General features: G+C 45.9%; 1 protein-coding gene across 2 annotated transcripts in view; it reads right to left on the bottom strand.

Moving 5' to 3' along the window:
- The window catches only part of LOC119428829 (protein FAM184A), a gene marked incomplete at its 5' end in the record, with an annotated part of 39,008 nt that extends 28,543 nt beyond the window's left edge, over positions 1–10,465 (bottom strand). Inside the window, 12 exon segments of one of the 2 annotated variants that reach the window (XM_037696517.1) lie at positions 180–330; positions 437–558; positions 2,607–2,768; positions 2,843–2,965; positions 4,713–4,898; positions 4,981–5,162; positions 5,854–5,989; positions 6,289–6,450; positions 7,200–7,373; positions 8,202–8,408; positions 10,093–10,191; positions 10,304–10,465. In XM_037696517.1, coding sequence (XP_037552445.1) covers positions 180–330; positions 437–558; positions 2,607–2,768; positions 2,843–2,965; positions 4,713–4,898; positions 4,981–5,162; positions 5,854–5,989; positions 6,289–6,450; positions 7,200–7,373; positions 8,202–8,408; positions 10,093–10,191; positions 10,304–10,465 — 1,866 coding nt within the window. 2 annotated transcript variants of the gene reach the window in all.
- Positions 10,466–11,162: the final 697 nt, after the last annotated feature.

Here is an 11,162-nt window from a genome sequence, read left to right as displayed (position 1 = left end):
CTCATGAGGGGTCCCTGAACCCACCATGTCTACATGAGGCTCATGAGGGGTCCCTGAACCCACCATGTCTACATGAGGCTCATGATGGGTCCCTGAACCCACCATGTCTACATGAGGCTCATGAGGGGTCCCCACCATATCTGAGAGTCCTGTTGAGATGAAGACGGCGGTGGACCCACCTGTTCCAGGAGGTCCTCCACCTTCCTCTGCCAGCCCTCCCTGGCCGCCATCATCTCCAGATCCTTCTGCTGGGACAGCTGGGTCAGCGTCGCCTGCTTTTCTGCGTCGTACTCCTCCGTCAGCTCCTCCCTCAACAAGCGCTCCTCCTCCCTGCAGGAGGAGACATTTCACTCAACAGATCTTCGGTACCTCCTCGACACAAACTGTCTTCACTTCCTGTTGAGTGGGACTGAGAGGTTTTCTGTTCGGCTCTCACCGCAGAGCGTCTCTCCACTTCTGATCCAAGTCGTCGGCCATCTTGTCCATCTTCTGCTTCTCCTCGGTCCTGATGGCCATCACTCTGGCCTCGTGCTGCTGTTTCTGGGTCTCTATCTCCTCCTACAGACAAAAGCACAAAACTCAGCCGAGACGGTCATCAGTCGCCTCGTTGACCTCGTTAAGGCCTCGTTAACCTGATTAAGTTACTGTGAGGTTATGGGAGCATTTAAAAATAATTCTGACAATAAATAAATAAATTAGAAACAATTGTGTTTATTGAAAACTAAAATAAAATAAATAAAAACATGGACAAAATAAAAGTGTAGCTGATTTCTCCCTATGAGGCGTTCCATTGGTTAAACCGTGTATTTGTTGGCGTTTAAAGTCAAAGTATTGTTATTTTTAGTATTATTATTATTATACGGCCCGTGTCAGCAGCTGGGTGAGTCATCGTGTCGTTCCCACCTACACACCTCCTCAGAACGCATTAATAATGAGTCGTTTGGAAGCGGACTTCATCAGATCAGCTGTTCCCAGCAGCTGAAGTGGGTCCAGGGCTTATGTGCTGAGGAGCTCATTAAAAGACCTTTAAACCCTCTGACTTCGGCTGCGAGGAGAAAAGGCTTGCATGAGCAGCTCCATCCAGACCAAATGATGATATTTGACATTTCAGCGTATCTAAATATGATTTAGAGGACGGTGTTTTATGCAGGAGAGAATCACTTTAAGATAGAAATAATAAAATAGAGTATAGTTGTGGCTTATTAAGACAGATTAACTGAGGTGAAATCAGCCGAACAGGAAAAGGCGAATGAGCATTTAGACGATTCTGTGAAGGTTAATCTTTTTGTTGGTTTTGCTGCCGAGCTGAGTCTGCAGGCTTTAACAACACCTGCAGGTCATTCCGGTTCGGTCCAAACCCACTAACCCATCTTTATTATCTGTGTTTGTGGAGGAAGTAACAGAGCGGTTTAAAGGTGGGAGTCAGCTTGGCCTGTCACGATAAATTTCGCTGGGCGATTCAGAAATTATTGCGATAAACGATAATATTGTTTGAAATTTGATAATTAGTAATTATTGTCTTGACTATTGACTATCCATTCTTGATGAATGGATGGATGATGGATGAATGGATGGATGAAGGTTGGATGGATTGATGATGGATGAATGGATGGATGATGGTTTGATGGATGGATGGATGATGGTTGGATGGATGATGATGGATGATGGATGGATAATCTTTTGATGGATGATGATGGATGGATGGATGATGAATGGATGATGATGGATGGATGGATGGATGATGATGGATGATGGATGGATGGATAATATTTTCCTCCGTTAGTCGGCTCTAAAGGACTTCTTCAATATTCCGGTCTGGAGTTTTGTGAAGACCCTCCAGATCCGGCAGCTGAAAATGATGCCGTGTTTTCCATCCAACATACACGTGTGTCTCGGTGGTCGGACACGGAGCTTTTCTATTAAAATCATATTTTCTTTCATCTTTTCATCAGCACCTGATTCTGCTTCAGTTCTTGCTGTTACTCAACCATTCTGAGCCGCGGAGCGACGGACGCTGCAGCCTGCATGCATGTCGAGCTGCTCTTTTTGCGCTAAATGTTTATTGAGCAACATTTTTTATTATTTTGCATTGACCCTTTATTTATCCAGGTAGTCTCATTGAGCCACGCACGTGCAGGTGTGTTGTTGCTCTTTACATCCAAAGTAAAACAATGCTGTTGGATGAGATGAGGTGGAACTGACAGCAACATTCAGCCGGGAAAAACCACTTGAGGGGTGAGGTGAAGCCCGTCCCGGTAAATTGTTACAGAAGCTCTCAAATGTAAAACACAAAACGTCTCTGAGTGAGAGAATGTAACAAATCTCAAGTGTAAAAGTGAGAAGACAAAACAAAACTGAGAGGAACACGTTTGTTTACGATGATAATCATGAGCTCAGTAGGTGCATTTATAAAGGGATTTAACTGTGGTGGAGTTCCTTCTAAGGAACACTAGAGGGCAGCATCGTTACGGTTAAATATAAAAAGGGTTTTTAGGCTTTGTCAGAAATAATATACATAATTTAAATTAAAAAAAAGAAATAAATCAAACGTTTGTCAAGATTTAAAGCGTTTTGACTTTAAAAGAACATTCCTGGATCCGCCTCACCTGTAGGTCGGTGAGCAGGTTGCTGGTCTCTCGGACCCGGGCTCTGGTTGCGTCCAGCTCGATCCGGAGCTTCTCCTGCGTTTCCTTCAGGCAGGAGATCTGCGTCTGAGCTGAGCTCAGGTTCTGCTCCCCCTCTCTCACCATCTCCTGGAGGTGGGACACCTGTGGGGGAGGGGCATGAGGTGTTGGTCAAACCCTCACACTAGAAAGGAAACGGCGTCAGAGACGAGGCGTACCTCCTGATTGGCCATGTTGACTTTGGCCGTCAGCTCCTCCTTCAGGTTGTCCAGCTGCTGCTGCAGACGGTCTCGCTGCTCCTCCAGCGACAGCCGCTTGATCTCAAACTCCTGACTCATTTTCTGGAGAGGAAGACGGAGGAGGCAACGAGGGAGAAAGACGTGGAGAACACAGGAGCGTCAGGAGTGCAGAAGCTGTGGAACGTGGTCAGCCTAAGTGGACCATAAAAGCGGAGCTCTGAAATCCTCCACAGGTCGAAGCTAAAGGGGAGAGCGCGCCGCTGGAAATCAAATGGAGTCACGGCAGCTGCTGAGCGTGACCAGAGGAAGAAGAGCCGTCATTGACACCTAAAGGGCGTCAAACCGACAACTTCCCTTCATCCTTCAAACCTTCAAACGTTCCTGGTGTCTGCCTGCAAGCTCAGCCCAGAAACCACTTTATTCTTCTTCAGCATGAACAGAGAAGTAACCTTCTCTAGTATACTTGTCTCAGTTTTACATAAAGTTTTGCTAACTTTAGCCTCTTTTCGCTAATTTTAGCTGTTGTTTTGAACCGAAGTCTGGTTCTAATAAAGTAGAGTCAGGTCCTCTTCTTGAAACGTTTCTTCTTTTATCCAAAGGACTTCTTCAGTCTGAGGAGCTGCAACAAGCTCAGTCTTATAAACAGCACCTTGTCATAATGGACCAGCCAGAACCAGCTGTTCACATGAAAAAAGATGGACCATCAGCCTAACAAGAGGTCGTTAGTGACCTGACGGCCGCTTGCTATTCACAGGGGGCTGAGTGATGCTTACAATAACAGCACTGTAACCACTCCTCTTGTGAAGAGAACCTGTACATCATTAAACGGGGCGGAGCCTCCATGTCCAACTGTCCTCCTCTTACAATGCTGTTATTGTATCACTCCGCCCTCTGTGAATAGCAAGCGGCCATCAGGGCGCTAACGACCTATTGTTAGGCTGATGCTCCATCATGTGAACAGCTAGCTCTGGATGTCAACTATAAGGCTTACATAATCTTATTTCATCCATCACCCCCACCATTTTGACTCCCCATGCCTCCGTCTTCCAGGTAATCTGTAAAGACACGCCCCCCACATAGCACTCACTTGGCTCGGAGGCGGGGTTTACCAACCAATTAGCAGTCAGTTTCAGACAGGAGCTTCTGACGAGCACAGACGCCCGCCAACAAACCAATATACAGGAATCTATAGCAATGACCGGACAAGCAAATCCCTTGATCTTTGACCTTGATTTGTGACCTTGACCTGCTGTGATGAAAAGATTACGCATCATGCCGTCTATTGGTGGGGCAAATTCATATCAAGTTTCATTAATTAATCTCGAGTGGATCAGAAGTGAAGGTACGGACAAGCAAAGACCTGGTTTCAACTTTGACCTTGATGTGTGACCATGACCTTGAGCTGGGGCCAGTGTGAAAGAGGCGAGTGTTATGTCCTCGTGATGCCGTCGTCCGCACACTTCGTTTCAGAGCACAGCGTGATGTCGCTGGGAGGAACGGCGTCTCTTTGCGTTATGTCTTCCAGTAAACCAACATGGCATTCGGGCTAGCAGTGGGCGGAGTCTCCAGAGCGTCGGAGCGAGACGTTCCGCACGGGAACCCGCCGACACAAAACACTCAAGGCAAATACCCAGGTCTGAAGACCTCGACGAGGATAGGTAGAGTTATTAAAAACTTGTCTGAAGCGTCATTTCTAACGTTTCCAACAGCAGATTAAATCATATATAAGGGGGCGGGTCCAAAAGGGGTACGATGTGGGCGGAGCTAAACATCAACCATGAAAGCTGTGTTTCAAAAGGACTAGCAGCTCAGCAAGACGTCACTTTAACATCCTGCTGTTTGGACTTACAGTAACGAGGAGCTTCTTCTCCTCCTCCTTCTCCTGCTGCACCTCCTCCCTCATGGCATGGTGCTTCTCCTCTAACTCCTCCAGCGCTCGGACCTGCGCCTCCTTAAAGCGCAGCGTCTCCTCTTCGTAGTGAGCTCTCAGTCTGGAGAGCTCCTTCTCGTAGCCCTGATGCTCCTCGCGTAGAGACTGAGAAGAAAAGCACAAGGAGGAGAGTTTACACGGCGAACTGCGCCTCCTCTCCTCCTCCTGCGGGGGAGTAAAGCCTCACCTGCTCCAGCTTGAGCACTTGCTGCTTGTGCTGTTCGTTGGAGGCCTGGTTCTGGTTGTGCAGCGCCTCCCGCTCCTCCTCCAGCCGGCTGATCTTCTCCTTGAGGCGGCTCTGCTCCTGGTCCAGGTTCCTGATGGTGGCCTCATGGGCCATCTGGGTGGCCTGCAAGGACCCGATCTGACCTGGAAGCAGTCCAACAAGAACCCTGATCAGCTGAAGGTGTTACAGCACAATTTCCAATTCAAATGAGCGTCACGCCGACATCCCCGTATGAACTCTGAATGTTTGGAGTCTTGGAGACGAGTGTTTTTCTGGACTGGAACAGAGAACGAAGGAAACCTAAATGTTTTTACTGCAAGGTATTCAAGTAGAGGAGTTACTGTGGATGAGAACACAGGGAGGGCTTTATTCCAGAGTGACGGATTGTAACGAGAGGAGGACGACATTGTATCACCACCAGGTGCAACGGAGGAGCCAAGGGGTGGCCAATGGGGCCCTCAGCCCCCATAGATTAAATGTCAGCTTATTTGTGGAAGTGACTGGGGTGGCTAAATATAAATTCATATATATATATATATACATACAAAGTATATATATGTGTATATACATATATATATATATATATATGTATATATATATATATATATATATATATATATATATGGCGGAGGCCATCTTGGATTTTGACGTAATGAGCCAGTTTTCCATAGCGACCTTTCTTACACCAAGATGCAGCCACGTAACAAAATGAAGTCAGTACTTGACACATTTTTCAGGTTATCACGCTCACAACGTGCACGGACGGTCAGGAGGTGTTCCCGATTCCCTTTTGCTGTGCGTCGGGACACAACGACCTCAGGAGGCTCAACTCACTGGCCTTGTGGAGGATTTCGGTGGCCTGCTGCTGGACCCGCTCCCTGCTGCTCTCCAGCTCGTACTCCGTGTCCTTCAGCTGCATCACCCAGATCTCTCCGTCCTGGACGGCCTCCTCCAGCTGCTTGTGCAGGTTCTGGAAGGTCACACATGCGTTAGTGTTTGTCACATCCTCTCTTCTTCAGACCTCCCTGGAGCTCTGTCAGAGCACACTGCAGCACCGCTCACACACCCGGATCTTACCGCGAGGCTTCCACTCACGTCTCTGTTCTCCGCAGCTGGTTTTCAGTCAGTTCAACCCACTTTCAGCTCAGCTTCAGCTAAACATTCAGCTTCGTTTGCACTTTTCTCAAGACACTTTGAAATAAACACTTTTCCTGCCGCTCCCAACACACCTGAGCTGGGACCGTCACAAAGTATGTTCTGATACGACACCTTAATGGTTCCCTCGGCGTTGGCCAGTGATGTCTGCAGCCGGTTGGTCTTGTCTCGGTTCTCGCGGGCCTCCTCCTGAGCCTTCTGGAGCTCGCTCCTCAGCTTGGACAGAGAACGCTGCAGCGCCGTCTCCTGAGCCTGGAACTCCTTACGAAGCTCCACCTGAACGGGAGCAGAAAGGCCGTGACAAATCAACTTCCTGTTTGGGTCGTTTGACGAGCCCACTGGCGTCGGTTGCTGCTGGGCAACCTTTTCATGGTCTGCCGTGTCAGCGAAATATCTCATATACCACTGAACGGATTTTAATGAAGCTTTTAAAGTACGAACTGGACGTTACTGGCGTCAGAAGCATTTATAATGTGTGTGTGTGGGAGGGGGTTCCTTCCCCAGAAAATCTTCAATAAAGTAGATGCCATTTCCTGCATTCTGGTGTATTTTAATGGGTTAACATCTACAGTTACCTTCATATGCAAACACTTGATCCAGTAGCCATTAAAGCGAGCGCACTGCTAAGCTAGCGGCGCGCAATACAGACACGCTAAGATGCTACAGATGTAGCGCTAAGCTAGCGCGCAAAACGTGTCTCCCCTTCCTACCCTCGCCTCGTCGAAGAGATGAGCGCCATGCCCAGGCAGATGACCTCGAGGAACGCTGCATGCAGTGAGTTGTTGTCGGTAACCGGGAAAACCCGGAGTGGACTTTTAGCGTTTGAGTATTCTCCTGTTAATCAAGTGGAATGGATTCGCTCACGAAGAAATAGAAACAGCGCCGGGTGAACTAATGTTTCACGGTAAATGAGGGTCCAAACTGTGAAAGGAAGTGGGCGATATGTATCCCTTGTCTTCTACACCTGTAATAATATTAATATATAATAATAATATTAATATAATAATTCTGTAGCGTTTTCTTACTTCAGTCCTCTTCCAGGCCAGCAGGTTCTCTGTGGTGAGCTGATGTATCCTCCTCATGGCCTCCAGCTCCCTCTCATAGTACTCCTGGGCCTTGGCCAGCTTGGCCTCGTACTCCTCCACCAGGCGGACTTTATCCTTCGTCAGCTCCTCCACCCTCTCCATCAGTGACTCCACCTGCACAGGGACGGAGACACGAGCTTACCGAGCTGCTGCATCACGGTAACTAAACGTTGATGTGAGCGACACGTAGGTGTGTTTTTGCTCTTTACATCCTGAAACTATTTTGTCGGACAAGTTGAGGGTTGGAGCTCTGCAGCAAGACCAGCCGAGAACGACGTACCCCTTCCTCAGGAAGTTGAAAGTTCTCGTAAATTTTTACTGACTCCCAAACATAAAAAGCAACACATCGCCGGTGCGCTCGTATAGAAACTCTGAAGTGTAAAGATGGAGGTAAAATTAAAACAAGTTACTGAAAGGAATGGTTGATTATAGGATCAGAGAATGCATTTATAATGGGATTTCACTGTGGTGGGTTTTCCCGTACTGAACACTAGAGGGCAGCAAAGTCACTGTGAGGTTACGAGAGCGTTTAAAAATAAATTCTGACTAAATACAAAAAAACATTTAGGACTTGTAGGCCTTGTCAGAAAAAAACTGTTTATTGACTGCACCAAAATTAATTAATAATCAATAAAAAGACGGAGAAAAACAAATGTGTGGTTTATTGTTCCTAAGTAATTATTTCTGAACATTCTGTGTACAATGGTATGTTTTAATTTATATTTTTATAAGTTAGGCTTTTAAACATGTTTTTATGGGTAAACGTTGAATTTAAAGAAGAAAGTGGAATTAAATAAATAATTAAAATAATTAATAATTACTGGACCATAATAAAGCAACAACGGCAGCGATTGTCGTTTCATTAAAAGCACAGATGAGTCGGTACGCGCGAGCGTGTCCAGAGCGCACGTGTAATCCACCGTCCCGTCGCTCGTGGCTCACCTCTTGTCTGTGAAGCTCGGCCAGCTTCTCCTGGTCTTCAGCCGAGGTGGCGCTGTGGTTCTGCTGGTTGCTGCGCAGCTCGTCCACCTCCTGCCGGTGCGTGGACCTCAGCTCGTCCAGCGCTCGCCGCTTGTCGGCCTCGAACTGGGCCTGGGCCTGGCTGAACGTCCGCAGCTTGTCCTCGAAGTCCCGACGCATCTCCTCCACCTGCGGAAACCACGGAGCGTCGTCTGTTCTCTTCGGACCGGGCGTCGTGTCGCTCCAACTGACCAGTTTAACCCGTTACACAACAAATATGACCTCAAATCCATTTATTGTTACAGAGTCAGGACCTTTGAAGGTCCAATGTATGCAGGACTGTGCAGAAGTCTTCAGCAGCTCCTCTTTTCTTACACCTCGTCCTTCAAAAAGTCAAACTGTCTTCTAACGTCAGCGACAAACATCAGATGTTCGGCATGAAATGCTCGAACTTAATTTAAGAGTGGATCGTTCATGGAACTGGAGAAATTACATTCCTGTGAAAATGCAGTGTGAATGCTTAGTGCTGAAGAACGGCTGAAATTAAATAAAATGACGAAATATAGCTGAAAAGCAAGAACAAGCCTAAATTAGCAGAAGAAAGCAGAAAGAACTCATTTTTACTGAATTCGATTTAAATAATTAACAGAAAAATTGTGAAATTAGCTAAAAACAATGCTGAAAAGCAGCTGAAAAGGCAGAAAGAAGCTTAAAATACTAGAAGGAAGTGGAAGGAGTGGAAATGAGCTAAAAATGTAGAATTAGATAAAAAAACTAAAAATAGCATAAAACAGCTAAATAGTAGCTGAAATGACAGAAACTAGTAGAAACAAGCTGAAAGAAGCATAACAAGCTGAAATTAGCATTAAGAAATTATTTAAGCTGAATGTAGCAGAAGTAAAAACTTGAATTTATCTGAAAAAAGCTGAAACTAGCTAAATAAAATGCAAAAATCAGCTGAAAAGTTAGAACAAGCTTAAATTAGCAGAAGGAAGCAGAAATAACACGTTTGCCCAGTTAGGCTGAAAGAAGCAAAAATGAGCACAAAAAGTGGAAATTATCTGAAAAAAGCTGAAATTAGCAGCAAAAAAAAAAAACAGCTGAAAAGTAGCTAAAAAGACAGAAAGAAGCTGAAGTTACTAGAAGGAAGTGAAGAGAGCACACTTTTGCTAAATTAGGTTGAAAAAAGTTGAAATGAGTGCAAAAATGTGGCATTAGCCAAAAAAGCTAAAATTAGCATAAAAACAGCTACCAGTAAAAAGTAGCTGAAACTTGCAGAAAAAGCTGAAACTTGCAGAAAAAATCTGAAAGGAGCATAACAAGCTGGAATTAGCAGAAATAAGTTAGAAGAAACAGAAAAATGTTGTGGTTAGCAGAAAAAATCTGAAAGGAGCACAAAACAGCTGAAAGTAGCTGAAAACAAGCTTAAATTTGCAGCAGGAAGCTGAAAGAAGCTGAAGCAGAACAAAATGTGAAAGGAGCAGTAAAAGGTTGTAAACATCTAAAAACTTGGAGGATGGAAAATGAGCTCAGTTCATTTTATGTGAGAGAAAAAAATGTCAGAAAAGGCTAAAATATTTCAAACAGCTAAAGTTGCATCAAAACCAAAAGTCAGAGCAGGATTGTCCTGAAAGAGACGAACGTTTTGATTCCCGATTTGTTGAAAGAGACGAGAAAGACGCTGAGAAACGCACAGAATAGTTGAATGGAACTGGAACACGGAACAACAATAATTGTAAACAGGACCACGATAGTGTGGATTGATAAACGTTCACACGATGGCGGCACCAGGCTGCGTGAAGCGTGCACGTTTAGTGAAGCACTCGGAGCTGCACGCCGGCTTGGATCAGTGTGTTTGTGCGTGCAGTCGTACCTCTCTGCTCATGGAAACGACTCGCTGTGTGTGCTGGGCCTCGGTGCAGAGCTGCGAGTCTTCCATCCTCTGTCGGTACATCTCAAACTCGGCCAGAGCCTGACGGCGACAGAACAAGCCTCGTCATAACTTTACAGCGCTTCAGTGGTGGGATAAAGACACGTGAGGCAGCTGCTGCTGTGAATGTAAAGACTTAATGAACCCAACCAACAGATAGAGCCCGGCAGCAGCGAATGACCTGTCTCTTCATGTGTTCATGCAGTTCGACAGATTCCTCCAAACTGGCCAGACGCCGCCGCAGGTCCGCCTCGTCCGCCATTTTGCTCTTGTACTGCATGATCTTGTCTCTGGTTTCTGTCACAATGTGTTGGACCTGAGCGAGAAGAAGAAACAAGAACAGCCGAACGCAGATCAACAAACATCTGAGCGCAGAAGAGTTCAGGTATTAAATATAAAACATGAACCGGGCACCGGAACACCAGAACAGGGAACACCGGCAGGTCTCTGTCAAAGAGGAGGCCCTTGACAGAAGGATGAATTAATCCAACAACATATCCCATCTTCATCTTCTGAAAAACTTTTCTTACAACGAAAAGCCCCAAAAGAAGAAAAATAAAACTAAATGAGGGAAAAACCCACCGTGCAACAATGTTCAGATCTAACCCTCAACACAGTTCTCAGGCTCCTCTCTTGTGGAACCAACTTCCAGTTTCTGTCTGTGAGACTGACACATTGTTCAGTTGGAAGCCTTTCCTTTGTGATAAATCCTATAGTTAGGGTTGGCTTGGGTTTCCTGAGCTGTCCCTTAGTTATGCTGCTATAGGCTCAGACTGCTGGAGGACAAACTGACCACATTTCCTGACTCTGCTGATAATGTTCATATCTGTTATTATTTCTATAATTAACATGTTTGTTGTTGTCTTTGTTCCCATAGAAACTACACCTGGACCAGATAAACTACACCTGGACCAGATAAACTACACCTGAACAAGAGAAACTACACCTGGACCAGAGAAACTACAACTGGACCAGAGAAACTACACCTGGACCAGAGAAACTACACCTGGACC

The sequence above is a fragment of the Nematolebias whitei genome, chromosome 23, assembly GCF_014905685.2.
Source record: "Nematolebias whitei isolate Nwh7 chromosome 23, NemWhi1, whole genome shotgun sequence".
Classification (NCBI taxonomy): domain Eukaryota; kingdom Metazoa; phylum Chordata; class Actinopteri; order Cyprinodontiformes; family Rivulidae; genus Nematolebias; species Nematolebias whitei.
Note: the sequence above shows the minus strand (reverse complement) of the source record. Positions and strands in the feature narration are given on the sequence as shown.